Consider the following 19,411-nt stretch of genomic DNA (forward strand, 5'->3'; position numbering starts at 1 on the left):
CCAGTCAGAGGAGGTTCACACAGCTGTAGCAGTGTGGTTTTCTGACCCCGCTGTGTGTATCAGTACCAGTCAGAGGAGGTTCACACAGCTGTAGCAGTGTGGTTTTCTGACCCCGCTGTGTGTATCAGTACCAGTCAGAGGAGGTTCACACAGCTGTAGCAGTGTGGTTTTCTGACCCCGCTGTGTGTATCAGTACCAGTCAGAGGAGGTTCACACAGCTGTAGCAGTGTGGTTTTCTGACCCCGCTGTGTGTATCAGTACCAGTCAGAGGAGGTTCCCACAGCTGTAGCAGTGTGGTTTTCTGACCCCGCTGTGTGTATCAGTACCAGTCAGAGGAGGTTCCCACAGCTGTAGCAGTGTGGTTTTCTGACCCCGCTGTGTGTATCAGTACCAGTCAGAGGAGGTTCACACAGCTGTAGCAGTGTGGTTTTCTGACCCCGCTGTGTGTATCAGTACCAGTCAGAGGAGGTTCACACAGCTGTAGCAGTGTGGTTTTCTGACCCCGCTGTGTGTATCAGTACCAGTCAGAGGAGGTTCACACAGCTGTAGCAGTGTGGTTTTCTGACCCCGCTGTGTGTATCAGTACCAGTCAGAGGAGGTTCCCACAGCTGTAGCAGTGTGGTTTTCTGACCCCGCTGTGTGTATCAGTACCAGTCAGAACAGCCTCCCAGGTTGCTACAGACCCAGAATCTCCTGCTTGGATCCCCTCATCATGGAGCACAAAGCAGCAGGCTGTCTCTGTTTGGTTAGATTTAGGAAGTGCTCAGAGGGTAACTGGCCGTGTGTGTGCGTGTGTGTGCGTTTGTGAGCATGTTTGTGTGTGTGTTCTAAGGAGTCCTGAGGAATGTTGAACAGCTAGGTAAATAAATACTATCCTGATCCCGGTCCTTGAAGGCCAGGTTTAGATGAGTGGACTAACTAGACATCAGAAGGATATATATTCATAATGTACAGTGGGTATAGAAAGTCACCCCCCTTTTCAAAATGTTCACCTTTTGTTGACTTACAGCCTGAAATGAAAACACATCAAATCAGACTTTTCCCGGCTTTATTTACACACAGTAACCCACAACATCCAAGCATATGTTTTTCTCCAAAAATGTCTGAAAATGTATTTAATTGAAAACAGTAAAATAGCCTATTTGGATAAGTGAACACCCCCCTGAGTTAATACTTGGTAGAACCAAGTAAATTGAATTACAGCCATGAGTCTCTTTGAATACGTCTCTACTAACTTTGCACACCTTGACTGCAATATTTGCCCATTCTTCCTTGCCGAATTGTTGAAGCTCAGTCAAATTGCCATGTGACCGTTCATGGACTGCACTCTTCAAGTCATTCCACAGATTCTTGATGGGATTTAGGTCAGGGCTCTGACTAGGCCACTCAAGGACATTCACCTTTTGTCCTTCAGCCACTGTACTGTTGCTTTGGCGGGGTGCTTTGGGCCATTGTCATGTGATCCATCTTCCCATTTTCAACTTCGTGGCAGAGAGCTGCAGGTTTTCCTCAAGAATCTGTCGGTATTTTGCACTGTCCATTTCCCCTTCTATCCTGACAAGTGCTCCAGTCCCTGCTGAAGAGAAACACCCCCACAACAGGATGCTGCCACCCCCGTGTTGTACTGTAGGCATGGTGTTCTTTACTGTAGGCATGGTGTTCTTTACTGTAGGCATGGTGTTCTTTACTGTAGACATGGTGTTCTTTACTGTAGGCATGGTGTTCTTTACAGTAGGCATGGTGTTCTTTACTGTAGGCATGGTGTTCTTTACTGTAGGCATGGTGTTCTTTACAGTAGACATGGTGTTCTTTACTGTAGACATGGTGTTCTTTACTGTAGGCATGGTGTTCTTTACTGTAGACATGGTGTTCTTTACTGTAGACACGGTGTTCTTTACTGTAGACACGGTGTTCTTTACTGTAGGCACGGTGTTCTTTACTGTAGACATGGTGTTCTTTACTGTAGGCATGGTGTTCTTTACTGTAGACACGGTGTTCTTTACTGTAGGCACGGTGTTCTTTACTGTAGACACAGTGTTCTTTACTGTAGGCACGGTGTTCTTTACTGTAGACATGGTGTTCTTTACTGTAGGCATGGTGTTCTTTAGCGTAGACATGGTGTTCTTTACTGTAGGCATGGTGTTCTATACTGTAGACATGGTGTTCCTTACTGTAGGCATGGTGTTCTTTACTGTAGACATGGTGTTCTTTACTGTAGGCATGGTGTTCTTTATTGTAGACATGGTGTTCTTTACTGTAGGCATGGTGTTCTTTACTGTAGACGTGGTGTTCTTTACTGTAGGCATGGTGTTCTTTACAGTAGGCATGGTGTTCTTTACTGTAGACATGGTGTTCTTTACTGTAGGCATGGTGTTCTATACTGTAGGCATGGTGTTCTTTACTGTAGACATGGTGTACTTTACTGTAGGCATGGTGTTCTTTACTGTAGGCATGCTGTTCTTTACTGTAGGCATGGTATTCTTTACTGTAGACATGGTGTTCTTTACTGTAGGCACGGTGTTCTTTACTGTAGACATGGTGTTCTTTACTGTAGGCATGGTGTTCTTTAGAGTAGACATGGTGTTCTTTACTGTAGGCATGGTGTTCTTTACTGTAGACGTGGTTTTCTTTACTGTACACGTGGTGTTCTTTACTGTAGACGTGGTGTTCTTTACTGTAGACATGGTGTTCTTTACTGTAGGCATGGTGTTCTTTACTGTAGACATGGTGTTCTTTACTGTAGGCATGGTGTTCTTTACTGTAGGCATGCTGTTCTTTACTGTAAGCATGGTATTCTTTACTGTAGACACGGTGTTCTTTACTGTAGGCACGGTGTTCTTTACTGTAGACATGGTGTTCTTTACTGTAGACATGGTGTTCTTTACTGTAGACATGGTGTTCTTTACTGTAGGCATGGTGTTCTTTACTGTAGACTTGGTGTTCCTTACTGTAGGCATGGTGTTCTTTACTGTAGGCATGGTGTTCTTTACTGTAGACATGGTGTTCCTTACTGTAGGCATGGTGTTCTTTACTGTAGGCATGGTGTGCTTTACTTTAGTCATTGTGTTCTTTACTGTAGACATGGTGTTCTTTACTGTAGACATGGTGTTCTTTACTGTAGACATGGTGTTCTATACTGTAGACATGGTGTTCTTTACTGTAGACATGGTGTTCTTTACTGTAGTCATGGTGTTCTTTACTGTAGACATGGTGTTCTTTACTGTAGACATGGTGTTCTTTACTGTAGGCATGGTGTGCTTTACTTTAGTCATGGTGTTCTTTACTGTAGACATGGTGTTCTTTACTGTAGACATGGTGTTCTTTACTGTAGGCATGGTGTGCTTTACTTTAGTCATGGTGTTCTTTACTGTTGGCATGGTGTTCTTTACTGTAGACATGGTGTTCTTTACTGTAGTCATGGTGTTCTTTACTGTAGTCATGGTGTTCTTTACTGTAGGCATGGTGTTCTTTACTGTAGTCATGGTGTTCTTTACTGTAGGGATGGTGTTCTTTACTGTAGTCATGGTGTTCTTTACTGTAGACATGGTGTTATTTACTGTAGTCATGGTGTTCTTTACTGTAGACATGGTGTTCTTTACTGTAGGCATGGTGTTCTTTACTGGAGGGATGGTGTTCTTTGGGTGGAATGATGTATTCATAAGGGCACAAGGCAGAGAGACAGGAAACACAGGGATAAATACATTGGCACAGAGAGACAGGAAACACAGGGATAAACACACTGGTACAGAGAGACAGGAAACACAGGGATAAATACACTGGTACAGAGAGACAGGAAACACAGGGATAAATACATTGGCACTGAGAGACAGGAAACACAGGGATAAATACACAGGTACAGAGAGACAGGAACCACAGGGATAAATACACTGGCACAGAGAGACAGGAAACACAGGGATAAATACACTGGCACAGAGAGACAGGAAACACAGGGATAAATACACTGGCACAGAGAGACAGGAAACACAGGGATAAATACACTGGCACAGAGAGATAGGAAACACAGGGATAAATACACTGGCACAGAGAGACAGGAAACACAGGGATAAATACACTGGCACAGAGAGACAGGAAACACAGTGATAAATACACTGGCACAGAGACAGGAAACACAGAGATAAATACACTGGTACAGAGTGACAGGAAGCACAGGGATAAATGCACTGGTACAGAGAGAGAGGAAACACAGGGATAAATACACTGTCACAGAGAGACAGGAAACACAGGGATAAATACACTGGCACAGAGAGACAGGAAACACAGGGATAAATACACTGGCACAGAGAGACAGGAAACACAGGGATAAATACACTGGCACAGAGAGACAGGAAACACAGGGATAAATACACTGGCACAGAGAGACAGGAAACACAGGGATAAATACACTGGCACAGAGAGACAGGAAACACAGTGATAAATACACTGGCACAGAGACAGGAAACACAGAGATAAATACACTGGTACAGAGTGACAGGAAGCACAGGGATAAATACACTGGTACAGAGAGAGAGGAAACACAGGGATAAATACACTGGCACAGAGAGACAGGAAACACAGGGATAAATACACTGGCACAGAGAGACAGGAAACACAGGGATAAATACACTGGCACAGAGAGACAGGAAACACAGGGATAAATACACTGGCACAGAGAGACAGGAAACACAGGGACAAATACACTGGCACAGAGAGACAGGAAACACAGGGATAAATACACTGGCACAGAGAGACAGGAAACACAGGGATAAATACACTGGCACGAGACAGGAAACACAGGGATAAATACACTGGCACAGAGAGACAGAAAACACAGGGATAAATACACTGGCACAGAGAGACAGGAAACACAGGGATAAATACACTGGCACAGAGAGAGAGGAAACACAGGGATAAATACACTGGTACAGAGAGACTGGAAACACAGGGATAAATACACTGGCACAGAGAGACAGGAAACAGGGATAAATACACTGGTACAGAGAGACAGGAAACACAGGGATAAATACACTGGCACAGAGAGACAGGAAACACAGGGATAAATACACTGGCACAGAGAGACAGGAAACACAGGGATAAATACACTGGCACAGAGAGACAGGAAACACAGGGATAAATACACTGGGTAAAATAAGCCACACTGTCACGTCTTCTAGGAGTAGTGGGTTTGGAGTCTTCTAGGAGTAGTGGGGTTGGAGTCTTCTAGGAGTAGTAGGTTTGGAGTCTTCTAGGAGTAGTGGGTTTGGAGTCTTCTAGGAGTAGTGGGTTTGGAGTCTTCTAGGAGTAGTGGGTTTGGAGTCAGGCGCAGAGAGCAGAGGGTTCGGACAATCGTATTTTATTCCGGTACAAACGGTCACGCCAAAACACTAGGCGCATAAAACTGACCGGCCCAAACACAGTACCCAAACAGTCTGGAGAAAATAAAATTCAAATGCACATCCACAAACTAACAGAGGTACATTCCCACAAACTAACAGAGGAACAATCCCACAAACTAACAGAGGAACAATCCCACAAACTAACAGAGGAACAATCCCGCACAAACATAGGCTTCCCTAACAGGCTTAAATAGACATAAATCAAGAAACAAAATAAGAGACAGGTGCAACCAATAAGACCAAACGAACAGAAAATGAAAAAGGGATCGGTGGTGGCTAGTAGACCGCCGAGCGCCTCCTGAACAGGCAGGGGAGCCACCTTCGGTGGGAGTCGTGGCACACACCTGGAGGGGGTGGAGACAATCACAAGGACAGGTGAAACAAATCAGGGTGTGACAGTATTGGGTTTTCGCCAGACATATCGTTTTGCGTTCAGGCCAAAAAGTCCCATTTTGGTCTCATCTGACCACAACATCTTTCGCCACTTGGCCTTGGAATCTACAATGTGCTATTTGGCAAAGCTCAAACAAGACTTGATGTGGCTTTTTTTGAGGAGTGGTGTTTTTCTTGCCACCCTCCCATAGAGGCCAGATTCGTGGAATGCTTGTGATATTGTGGTCACATCCACACATTGACCAGTCTTTGCCATAAAGGCCTGAAGCTCCTTCAAAGTCACAATTGGCTTCTTGGTAGTCTCTCTGATCAGTCTCCTCCTTGCCTGGTCATCCAGTTTGGAGGGATGGCCTGATCTATGCAGGGTCTGGGTGGTGCCATATGCCTTCCACTTCTTAATAATGGTGGTAACTGTGCTCTGAGGGACAAAGCCTTTGAAATGTTTTTATATCCATCCTCTGACTTGCGCCTTTCCACAACTTTATCTCATAGATCTTTTGAAAGTACCTTTCCGCCCATAGTCTATTATTTTCTTTGAATTGCACTACTAATGTCACAACTTCTGCCGAACTTGGTGCCTCTCCTTGTTCGGGCGGTGTTCGGCGGTCGAAGTCACCGGCCTTCTAGCCATCGCTGATCCATTTTTCATTTTCTATTGGTTTTGTCTTGTCTTACTTCACACCTGGTTCCAATCCCATCAATTACATGTTGTGTATTTAACCCTCTGTTTCCCCTCATGTCCTTGTCGGTGATTGTTTGTTGTATGTAGGTGTGTATTTAACCCTCTGTTTCCCCTCATGTCCTTGTCAGTGATTGTTTGTTGTGTGTATTTAACCCTCTGTTTCCCCTCTTGTCCTTGTCAGTGATTGTTTGTTGTATGTTATTGGGCTAGTTATGTTCTGGTGTGCGACTGGTTTTGTACCCTTTTATATTATTTTTGTATATTTGGTTTTCAGAGTTTTCTTTAGCATTTATTAAACTGCTCCGTTTATACCAAGTTCACTCTCCTGTGTCTGACTTCCCTGCCACCAGCACGCACCCATTACAACTATGCAGTTGAGTTGTGCATTTCTGAACTAATCAAAGTCACTATAATTGATCACAGATGGAAGCCAATTAGCTTGATTTGTGATCTGGAAGGTGGTTGGTTATACCTCAGCAAGTTTGCAATTACAATTCTAAGGGGGGTGTTCACATACCCAAATAGGAGATTTTACTGTTTTAATTGCAATTAATTTATAGAGTTTTTAAAATATTTTTTTCTCACTTGGATGTTGTGGGTTACTGTGTGTAAATAAAGCAGTAAAAAGTCTGATTTGATGTCTTTTCATTTCAGGCTGTAAGTCAACAAAAGGTGAACATTTTGAAAGGGGGGGGGGCTGTGACTTTCTATTCCCACTGTACATAGTGGTGCCAAAGACAAGCTTGCCACAATCAACTGCTTTCCCATAAGACACTCATCCCGACACTCATCCCAGTTTCTTCTTTCTCCTCATCTCTACAGTGAACCTGTTGGACTCCAAAGCCAGCCAAGGGGAGCTGGGATGGATATCCTACCCATCACATGGAGTGAGTAGTACATACATGTCCCATGGCTTGCACACATATAGTATCTGCACATTCTATGCTCTGTCAGCATTCTGTCCTGTCATCAGATTTCAGTGTTTTAATGGTGCTTAGGACATTTCAAAACAAACAATACAAACACATCTTATTTTCTGTTATCCTATGAGTCAAGTGGGATTAACAATCCGGAAGTCTCTTGACACACCTGTGCGTCAATCTAAGTAACATAATGAATGCATCCCAGTTAGAATACATCCGTTTCAGCTAGAGACATCAGGTTTTTTGCATGGCTGCATCTCAATCCACTGTCGGCCTTCTGCGTTTACTGTGGAAGTTGGCAGAGCTACAGCGGTGTTTGTCAGACCAGGAAACATCCCGAAAATTGTTCTTCTCACGAAAACGTCTATAACGTCCGACCGGTTTGGCCAATAAATAGATTCTCTTGAACACAATGGTGTTCTCCCTTTTACTCTACGACACCTACAAGAGTCACGGGACTCGTCTGGAGCCAGTGACGCCGATGTGCCAACTTCTGTCTGTAGCGTCTAAACCGTTTGAGCCAAAACTAATATGATCCCACTATGGAAAGTGGAGACTCACCAATATGTTCTATGACACCTACAAGTGTCACGGGACTCGCCTGAAGGTAATCTAACAAACTAATGAAAGTATGGAGGTAGTTTTGTGCCAACAAAAATAAGGGTTTAAATATGTGTCCAAAAGTATATATTTCCTGAGCTTTCTTATATCTCTTTTTTTGTGTGTTTTTTTGTTGCTTTTTATGAATGTGTTATTCAATGCGTTTCTATGTGTTATAAAAGTAAAGGCCAAATTCTATATTTTATCAAAAAATATACCTACGTAATGGCATCTTAAAATTCACAATCAAATAGCTAAATGATCCATAATATGACCATCTTAAAACTATTCCATATGTTAGCTTAGTACCCCCCAAGTGGTATTAACCTACACATGGGTTAAGTAGGTGATAGACTCACCATATGGGTGGGATGGGGAGACAGATTGTATTTCTTCATTTTGTTACAGAAGAGAAGAGTCAGCTTATAATATGGTTTGAATTGTTGGCAACAGCACATGTTAATAAAACCCAGGTAACTTAGTATCTCAACACATCAATCAAAACAACACATGTTAATAAAACCCAGGTAACTTAGTATCTCAACACAGCAATCAAAACAACAACATGTTAATAAAACCCAGGTAACTTAGTATCTCAACACAGCAATCAAAACACACGTTAATAAAACCCAGGTAACTTAGTATCTCAACACATCAATCAAAACAACAACATGTTAATAAAACCCAGGTAACTTAGTATCTCAACACATCAATCAAAACAACAACACGTTAATAAAACCCAGGTAACTTAGTATCTCAACACAGCAATCAAAACACACGTTAATAAAACCCAGGTAACTTAGTATCTCAACACATCAATCAAAACAACAACATGTTAATAAAACCTAGGTAACTTAGTATCTCAACACATCAATCAAAACAACAACACGTTAATAAAACCCAGGTAACTTAGTATCTCAACACATCAATCAAAACAACACGTTAATAAAACCCAGGTAACTTAGTATCTCAACACATCAATCAAAACACACATTAATAAAACCCAGGTAACTTAGTATCTCAACACAGCAATCAAAACAACACGTTAATAAAACCCAGGTAACTTAGTATCTCAACACAGCAATCAAAACACACGTTAATAAAACCCAGGTAACTTAGTATCTCAACACAGCAATCAAAACACACGTTAATAAAACCCAGGTAACTTAGTATCTCAACACATCAATCAAAACAACACATTAATAAAACCCAGGTAACTTAGTATCTCAACACATCAATCAAAACAACAACATGTTAATAAAACCCAGGTAACTTAGTATCTCAACACATCAATCAAAACAACACACGTTAATAAAACCCAGGTAACTTAGTATCTCAACACATCAATCAAAACACATGTTAATAAAACCCAGGTAACTTAGTATCTCAACACAGCAATCAAAACAACACATGTTAATAAAACCCAGGTAACTTAGTATCTCAACACATCAATCAAAACAACACGTTAATAAAACCCAGGTAACTTAGTATCTCAACACAGCAATCAAAACAACATGTTAATAAAACCCAGGTAACTTAGTATCTCAACACATCAATCAAAACAACAACATGTTAATAAAACCCAGGTAACTTAGTATCTCAACACATCAATCAAAACAACACATGTTAATAAAACCCAGGTAACTTAGTATCTCAACACATCAATCAAAACAACAACATGTTAATAAAACCCAGGTAACTTAGTATCTCAACACATCAATCAAAACAACACATGTTAATAAAACCCAGGTAACTTAGTATCTCAACACATCAATCAAAACAACATGTTAATAAAACCCAGGTAACTTAGTATCTCAACACATCAATCAAAACAACATATGTTAATAAAACCCAGGTAACTTAGTATCTCAACACAGCAATCAAAACAACACATGTTAATAAAACCCAGGTAACTTAGTATCTCAACACATCAATCAAAACAACAACATGTTAATAAAACCCAGGTAACTTAGTATCTCAACACAGCAATCAAAACACATGTTAATAAAACCCAGGTAACTTAGTATCTCAACACAGCAATCAAAACAACAACATGTTAATAAAACCCAGGTAACTTAGTATCTCAACACAGCAATCAAAACACACGTTAATAAAACCCAGGTAACTTAGTATCTCAACACATAAATCAAAACAACACGTTAATAAAACCCAGGTAACTTAGTATCTCAACACAGCAATCAAAACACACTTTAATAAAACCCAGGTAACTTAGTATCTCAACACAGCAATCAAAACAACAACATGTTAATAAAACCCAGGTAACTTAGTATCTCAACACATCAATCAAAACAACACGTTAATAAAACCCAGGTAACTTAGTATCTCAACACAGCAATCAAAACACACGTTAATAAAACCCAGGTAACTTAGTATCTCAACACAGCAATCAAAACACACGTTAATAAAACCCAGGTAACTTAGTATCTCAACACATCAATCAAAACAACACGTTAATAAAACCCAGGTAACTTAGTATCTCAACACAGCAATCAAAACACACGTTAATAAAACCCAGGTAACTTAGTATCTCAACACAGCAATCAAAACAACAACATGTTAATAAAACCCAGGTAACTTAGTATCTCAACACAGCAATCAAAACAACATGTTAATAAAACCCAGGTAACTTAGTATCTCAACACAGCAATCAAAACAACATGTTAATAAAACCCAGGTAACTTAGTATCTCAACACATCAATCAAAACAACACACGTTAATAAAACCCAGGTAACTTAATATCTCAACACAGCAATCAAAACACACGTTAATAAAACCCAGGTAACTTAGTATCTCAACACAGCAATCAAAACAACAACATGTTAATAAAACCCAGGTAACTTAGTATCTCAACACAGCAATCAAAACACATGTTAATAAAACCCAGGTAACTTAGTATCTCAACACAGCAATCAAAACAACAACATGTTAATAAAACCCAGGTAACTTAGTATCTCAACACAGCAATCAAAACACACGTTAATAAAACCCAGGTAACTTAGTATCTCAACACAGCAATCAAAACACACGTTAATAAAACCCAGGTAACTTAGTATCTCAACACAGCAATCAAAACACACGTTAAAAAAACCCAGGTAACTTAGTATCTCAACACAGCAATCAAAACACACGTTAATAAAACCCAGGTAACTTAGTATCTCAACACATCAATCAAAACAACACATGTTAATAAAACCCAGGTAACTTAGTATCTCAACACAGCAATCAAAACAACACATGTTAATAAAACCCAGGTAACTTAGTATCTCAACACAGCAATCAAAACACACGTTAATAAAACCCAGGTAACTTAGTATCTCAACACAGCAATCAAAACAACATGTTAATAAAACCCAGGTAACTTAGTATCTCAACACAGCAATCAAAACAACACACGTTAATAAAACCCAGGTAACTTAGTATCTCAACACAGCAATCAAAACAACACATGTTAATAAAACCCAGGTAACTTAGTATCTCAACACAGCAATCAAAACAACACATGTTAATAAAACCCAGGTAACTTAGTATCTCAACACATCAATCAAAACAACACGTTAATAAAACCCAGGTAACTTAGTATCTCAACACAGCAATCAAAACACACGTTAATAAAACCCAGGTAACTTAGTATCTCAACACAGCAATCAAAACACACGTTAATAAAACCCAGGTAACTTAGTATCTCAACACATCAATCAAAACAACACGTTAATAAAACCCAGGTAACTTAGTATCTCAACACAGCAATCAAAACACACGTTAATAAAACCCAGGTAACTTAGTATCTCAACACAGCAATCAAAACAACAACATGTTAATAAAACCCAGGTAACTTAGTATCTCAACACAGCAATCAAAACAACATGTTAATAAAACCCAGGTAACTTAGTATCTCAACACAGCAATCAAAACAACATGTTAATAAAACCCAGGTAACTTAGTATCTCAACACATCAATCAAAACAACACACGTTAATAAAACCCAGGTAACTTAATATCTCAACACAGCAATCAAAACACACGTTAATAAAACCCAGGTAACTTAGTATCTCAACACAGCAATCAAAACAACAACATGTTAATAAAACCCAGGTAACTTAGTATCTCAACACAGCAATCAAAACACATGTTAATAAAACCCAGGTAACTTAGTATCTCAACACAGCAATCAAAACAACAACATGTTAATAAAACCCAGGTAACTTAGTATCTCAACACAGCAATCAAAACACACGTTAATAAAACCCAGGTAACTTAGTATCTCAACACAGCAATCAAAACACACGTTAATAAAACCCAGGTAACTTAGTATCTCAACACAGCAATCAAAACACACGTTAAAAAAACCCAGGTAACTTAGTATCTCAACACAGCAATCAAAACACACGTTAATAAAACCCAGGTAACTTAGTATCTCAACACATCAATCAAAACAACACATGTTAATAAAACCCAGGTAACTTAGTATCTCAACACAGCAATCAAAACAACACATGTTAATAAAACCCAGGTAACTTAGTATCTCAACACAGCAATCAAAACACACGTTAATAAAACCCAGGTAACTTAGTATCTCAACACAGCAATCAAAACAACATGTTAATAAAACCCAGGTAACTTAGTATCTCAACACAGCAATCAAAACAACACACGTTAATAAAACCCAGGTAACTTAGTATCTCAACACAGCAATCAAAACAACACATGTTAATAAAACCCAGGTAACTTAGTATCTCAACACAGCAATCAAAACAACACATGTTAATAAAACCCAGGTAACTTAGTATCTCAACACATCAATCAAAACAACAACATGTTAATAAAACCCAGGTAACTTAGTATCTCAACACAGCAATCAAAACAACACATGTTAATAAAACCCAGGTAACTTAGTATCTCAACACATCAATCAAAACAACAACATGTTAATAAAACCCAGGTAACTTAGTATCTCAACACATCAATCAAAACAACAACATGTTAATAAAACCCAGGTAACTTAGTATCTCAACACATCAATCAAAACAACATGTTAATAAAACCCAGGTAACTTAGTATCTCAACACAGCAATCAAAACACACGTTAATTAAACCCAGGTAACTTAGTATCTCAACACATCACTCAAAACAATACGTTAATAAATTCCAGGTAACTTAGTATCTCAACACATCAATCAAAACACACGTTAATAAAACCCAGGTAACTTATTATCTCAACACAGCAATCAAAACAACACACGTTAATAAAACCCAGGTAACTTAGTATCTCAACACAGCAATCAAAACAACACATGTTAATAAAACCCAGGTAACTTAGTATCTCAACACATCAATCAAAACAACATGTTAATAAAACCCAGGTAACTTAGTATCTCAACACATCAATCAAAACAACAACACGTTAATAAAACCCAGGTAACTTAGTATCTCAACACATCAATCAAAACAACATGTTAATAAAACCCAGGTAACTTAGTATCTCAACACAGCAATCAAAACACACGTTAATTAAACCCAGGTAACTTAGTATCTCAACACATCAATCAAAACAACACATGTTAATAAAACCCAGGTAACTTAGTATCTCAACACATCAATCAAAACACACGTTAATAAAACCCAGGTAACTTAGTATCTCAACACATCAATCAAAACACACGTTAATAAAACCCAGGTAACTTAGTATCTCAACACAGCAATCAAAACACATGTTAATAAAACCCAGGTAACTTAGTATCTCAACACATCAATCAAAACACACGTTAATAAAACCCAGGTAACTTAGTATCTCAACACATCAATCAAAACAACATATGTTAATAAAACCCAGGTAACTTAGTATCTCAACACAGCAATCAAAACAACACATGTTAATAAAACCCAGGTAACTTAGTATCTCAACACATCAATCAAAACAACACATGTTAATAAAACCCAGGTAACTTAGTATCTCAACACATCAATCAAAACACACGTTAATAAAACCCAGGTAACTTAGTATCTCAACACAGCAATAAAAAAACACACGTTAATAAAACCCAGGTAACTTAGTATCTCAACACATCAATCAAAACAACACATGTTAATAAAACCCAGGTAACTTAGTATCTCAACACAGCAATCAAAACAACATGTTAATAAAACCCAGGTAACTTAGTATCTCAACACATCAATCAAAACACACGTTAATAAAACCCAGGTAACTTAGTATCTCAACACAGCAATCAATACAACACGTTAATAAAACCCAGGTAACTTAGTATCTCAACACATCAATCAAAACAACACATGTTAATAAAACCCAGGTAACTTAGTATCTCAACACAGCAATCAAAACAACACATGTTAATAAAACCCAGGTAACTTAGTATCTCAACACATCAATCAAAACAACACGTTAATAAAACCCAGGTAACTTAGTATCTCAACACATCAATCAAAACAACACATGTTAATAAAACCCAGGTAACTTAGTATCTCAACACATCAATCAAAACAACACGTTAATAAAACCCAGGTAACTTAGTATCTCAACACAGCAATCAAAACAACACATGTTAATAAAACCCAGGTAACTTAGTATCTCAACACATCAATCAAAACAACACGTTAATAAAACCCAGGTAACTTAGTATCTCAACACATCAATCAAAACAACAACACGTTAATAAAACCCAGGTAACTTAGTATCTCAACACATCAATCAAAACAACACATGTTAATAAAACCCAGGTAACTTAGTATCTCAACACATCAATCAAAACAACACATGTTAATAAAACCCAGGTAACTTAGTATCTCAACACATCAATCAAAACAACACGTTAATAAAACCCAGGTAACTTAATATCTCAACACATCAATCAAAACAACACGTTAATAAAACCCAGGTAACTTAGTATCTCAACACAGCAATCAAAACAACAACATGTTAATAAAACCCAGGTAACTTAGTATCTCAACACATCAATCAAAACAACACATGTTAATAAAACCCAGGTAACTTAGTATCTCAACACATCAATCAAAACAACAACACGTTAATAAAACCCAGGTAACTTAGTATCTCAACACATCAATCAAAACAACACATGTTAATAAAACCCAGGTAACTTAGTATCTCAACACATCAATCAAAACAACACATGTTAATAAAACCCAGGTAACTTAGTATCTCAACACAGCAATCAAAACAACAACATGTTAATAAAACCCAGGTAACTTAGTATCTCAACACATCAATCAAAACAACAACATGTTAATAAAACCCAGGTAACTTAGTATCTCAACACAGCAATCAAAACAACAACATGTTAATAAAACCCAGGTAACTTAGTATCTCAACACAGCAATCAAAACAACATGTTAATAAAACCCAGGTAACTTAGTATCTCAACACATCAATCAAAACAACACACGTTAATAAAACCCAGGTAACTTAGTATCTCAACACATCAATCAAAACAACACACGTTAATAAAACCCAGGTAACTTAGTATCTCAACACAGCAATCAAAACACATGTTAATAAAACCCAGGTAACTTAGTATCTCAACACAGCAATCAAAACACATGTTAATAAAACCCAGGTAACTTAGTATCTCAACACAGCAATCAAAACAACACCAAACAGCATGACTTCCTTCCCTTCCCTAATCCACCTACATCCTCCTGTGTCTCTACCTCTGCCATAGTCTGTGTGTGTGTGTGTGTGTGGTTGTGGTTGTGGGTGTGGGTATGTGTGTGTAGTATGCATGTCTGTGTGGTTCTGTGTTTATTTGTCTACCAGTTGCACTACTGGCCTTGCAGTCTCCAGCAGCCAATCCCTCCTCTGAACTTTAAGTGTTAGAGTTACTGGCTGGCTGGAGCTGAAGTTAATCCACTAATTCGTTCCATAGAGCTGCCAGCCTTGGTTTCCCCCAGCCATATATTAACTACCAGCACTAGAAAACTTAGAGGTTACTTTATAAGGTTGAACCAAATACACTTACCGAACAGTGACTTTTAATGTCTCATGTTTATTTAGGCCCAGGTTTGAGGCCCAGTTTGTGTAATTGACATGACCTTTGAGAGTGGGAACTCCTCTATGTAAAGTTAGACAGATTCAGAACCGTTTTAAAAGGCAGAGAATGGGTTTGATTATCATATGGTACACTGAATATTATGAGGAAACCAATGTCTTACTGAAAAGAGGTTGGTAGGAGCGAGAAAGAGTGCTGATCAAGTCCTCAAGGTGAATCATGGATAATTACTCACGTCATTGGCTGATGGGGGCAGATAAGCATTTTGCCGTGAGAGCCAGACCCTCTGAAATGATTTCTGATAATGCAGTGGCATAGGGGCCACACACACACACACACACACACACACACACACACACACACACACGTTGACAGTGACAGATGGGCCCCTGGTCTTCTGCCGCTGTAAGCAAAGTGCTACCCGGTGTTACAAAATGCTTCAGTGTTACAGTAGAAACAGGACCCTAACCGCACTGTGCACACCTGCGTCATTCTGACTCACAGACATAGCCCTGGGGTGTGGGTAATGGTCACTAATGTCCAGTGCACCCCTTGACTTTTTCCACATTTTGTTACGTTACACCCTTATTCTAAAATAGAGTAAATCGGTTTTTCCCTCATCAATCTACACACAATACTCCATAATGACGACATAAAAACAGGTTATTCGATTTTCTTTTGCTAATTTATTACAAATAAAAAATGGAAATATCACATTTACATAATTATTCAGACCCTTTACTCAGTACTTTGTTGAAGCTCCTTTGGCAGCGATTACAGCGATTACAGTCTTCTTGGGTATGACCCTAAAATCTTAGCACACCTGTATATGTGGAGTTTCTCTCATTGTTCTCTGCAGATCCTCTCAAGCTCTGGCAGGTTGGATGGGGAGGGTTGCTGCAGCTATTTTTAGGTCTTGGCTGTGCTTAGGGTTGTTGTCCTGAGCGCTCTGAAGCAGGTTTTCATCAAGGATCCCTCTGTACGTTGCTTCGTTCATCTTTCCGTCGATCCTGACTAGTCTCCCAGTCCCTGCCACTGAAAACCATCCCCACAGCATGATGCTGCCACTACCATGCTTCACCTTAGGGATGGTGCCAGGTTTCCTCCAGACGTGACGCTTAGCATTCAGGCCAAAGATTTCAATGTTGATTTCATCAGTCCAGAGAATCTTGTTTCTCATGGTCTGAGAAGTCCTTTAGGTGCCTTTTGGCAATCTCCAAGCGGGCTGTCATGTGCCTTTTATTGAGGAGTGGCTTCTGTCTGGAAACTTTACCATAACATCTTGATTGGTGGATTGCTACAGAGATGGTTGTCCCTTCTGGAAGGTTCTCCCATCTTCACAGAGGAACTCTGGAGTCTGTCAGAGTTACCATCGGGTTCTTGGTCACCTCTCTGACCAAGGCCTTTCTCCCCCGACTGCTCAGTTTCGCCGGGCGGCCAGCTCTAGGAAGAGTATTGGTGGTTCCAAACTTCTTCCATTTAAGAATGATAGAGGCCACTGTGTTCTTGGGAACCTTCAATACAGAATTTGTTTGGTACTCTTCCCCAGATCTGTGCCTCGACACAATCCCGTCTCTGAGCTCTACGGACAATTCCTTCGACCTCATGGCTTGTTTTTTTGCTATGATATGCACTGTCAACTGTGGGACCTTATATAGACAGGTGTGTGCCTTTCCACATCATGTCCAATCAATTTATTTTACCCCAGGTGGACTCCAATCAAGTTGTAGAAACATCTCAAGGATGATCAATGGAAACCAGATGCACCTGAGCTCAATTTTGAGTCTCATAGCAAAGGGTCTGAATCCTTATGTAAATAAGTTTTTTCTGTTTTTTATTTTTAATACATTTGCCCAGAAATTGGGTATTGTGTGTAGATTGATGAGATAAAAAAAAAAAAACAATTTCATACATTTTAAATAAAGCTATAACATAACAAATTGTGGTAAAAGTCAAAGAGGTCTGAATACTTCCCAAATGCACTGTAGATTAAGAGTTTATGACACGTTGTTAGGATGTGTCATAAACTCACGTTTCACATCTTTTCACATCTTTGAAAGAATAAATCCCTAGCAATTTACCCTCGCCAATTTACAGATTTATTCCACATTGTCTGAGGAACCAGAAGAAGAACTCATCTCCAACTGCATATGTGGAATAATGAGAAACTCTACATGGTGCTGGGAGCCTGAGGTCTGGCCCTACACACACTATGCTCTCCTGGCATCGCCTCATCCAATCCCAGAGAGACACACTACATTACTGCTCTCCAGTCCAGAGCTTAATGGCACAGCTCTTTTGGCCAGAGTCCACCACTCCTCAGTCTCCACGTATTGTAATATCCAAACTCATTTAGTCACCATAGCACCATATTTCCCCCAAATACATACTGACTGACTGACAGAGTGAGAGGTCCCCAGCTGCACTGGGAGAGAAGAGAAAGCCCATCCATAAACGAGAGATTAGCACATGGTGGGGCTTGGAGAGAGGCTGCTATAGTGGGGGGGACTATAGAGGGGATATAAAGGGGTTTGGAGGGGGGGTGTAGAGTGTGTTATGGTTTCTCTCTGGTCAAAGCTGTGATGAAAAGCTTCTGACTGATGTGGTGCAGTTGTCACGGCGACCCAGAGCAGGAAACTTAAGCTGCTCTCTGCTCTGCTCTTCTCTTTGGTGACGACCACCAGGCTGTGGGAATGGAGAAAAAGAGAGAGAAAGAAATAAAGAAAGAGAGAGGGGTTTTCCACCTCTCTCCTGATGATTTGTGTCTCAATCTAACAGCTGAAACCGACTCATTATTGGACACTAGTCAGATCAATGGCGGTTCAGGTTTCACCACTTTGACCTTCTGTGTTGGGTCACAGCCATCAATATCAGCCGTCAAACTCCATTTAGTTTCTAAACCCTTGAATACATGTATTTGAACTATAAAAATACAAATGGTGCACAAAATAGTGTTCAGGAACAAGCGTTGATATCATTTATCACACAAAAACAAGGAAACAACCACATTTGTTGTAAATGTATCTAAATGTGTCATTTGACTGAAGCTATCCCTCAGTCCTTTGAAGTGCCCTGTGCACTGCTGATTGGTCAGTTTGTCAGAGAGTCTGATGTGGTCGTTAGGTGGACCAGCCTCAGTGTCTCAGGTTCCCCCCGGTTTTACTGCTGCAGCCTGTTCTACCTACAGCACAGATCACAGAGCCCTTATCCTCCTCTCAGCCAGGGGCAAGTTCACACACTGACCTCCCTATGACCCCCCCACAGCTGTGGCCTGGGGTCAGAGGTCAGGGGTAGTCATATGAGTGTGTAGCCCAAACCGTTCGGACGCTACAGATGTTTTCATGAGAAGACTGATTTTCGGGATGTCTCCTGGCCTG

At 39.8% G+C, this 19,411-nt stretch overlaps 1 protein-coding gene across 2 annotated transcripts in view; it reads left to right on the forward strand.

Annotated features, from left to right (window-relative positions):
* Positions 1 to 19,411, forward strand: part of epha3 (eph receptor A3) — a 164,169-nt gene that overhangs the window by 11,674 nt on the left and 133,084 nt on the right. For both annotated transcript variants that reach the window (XM_036959042.2, XM_036959041.2), the window contains exon 2: positions 7,291 to 7,355. In XM_036959042.2, the coding sequence (XP_036814937.1) occupies positions 7,291 to 7,355 (65 nt within the window). The remainder of the gene's footprint in view (positions 1 to 7,290; positions 7,356 to 19,411) is intronic.

This window comes from Oncorhynchus mykiss, chromosome 22, assembly GCF_057628025.1.
Source record: "Oncorhynchus mykiss isolate SJ-2025 chromosome 22, ASM5762802v1, whole genome shotgun sequence".
Classification (NCBI taxonomy): domain Eukaryota; kingdom Metazoa; phylum Chordata; class Actinopteri; order Salmoniformes; family Salmonidae; genus Oncorhynchus; species Oncorhynchus mykiss.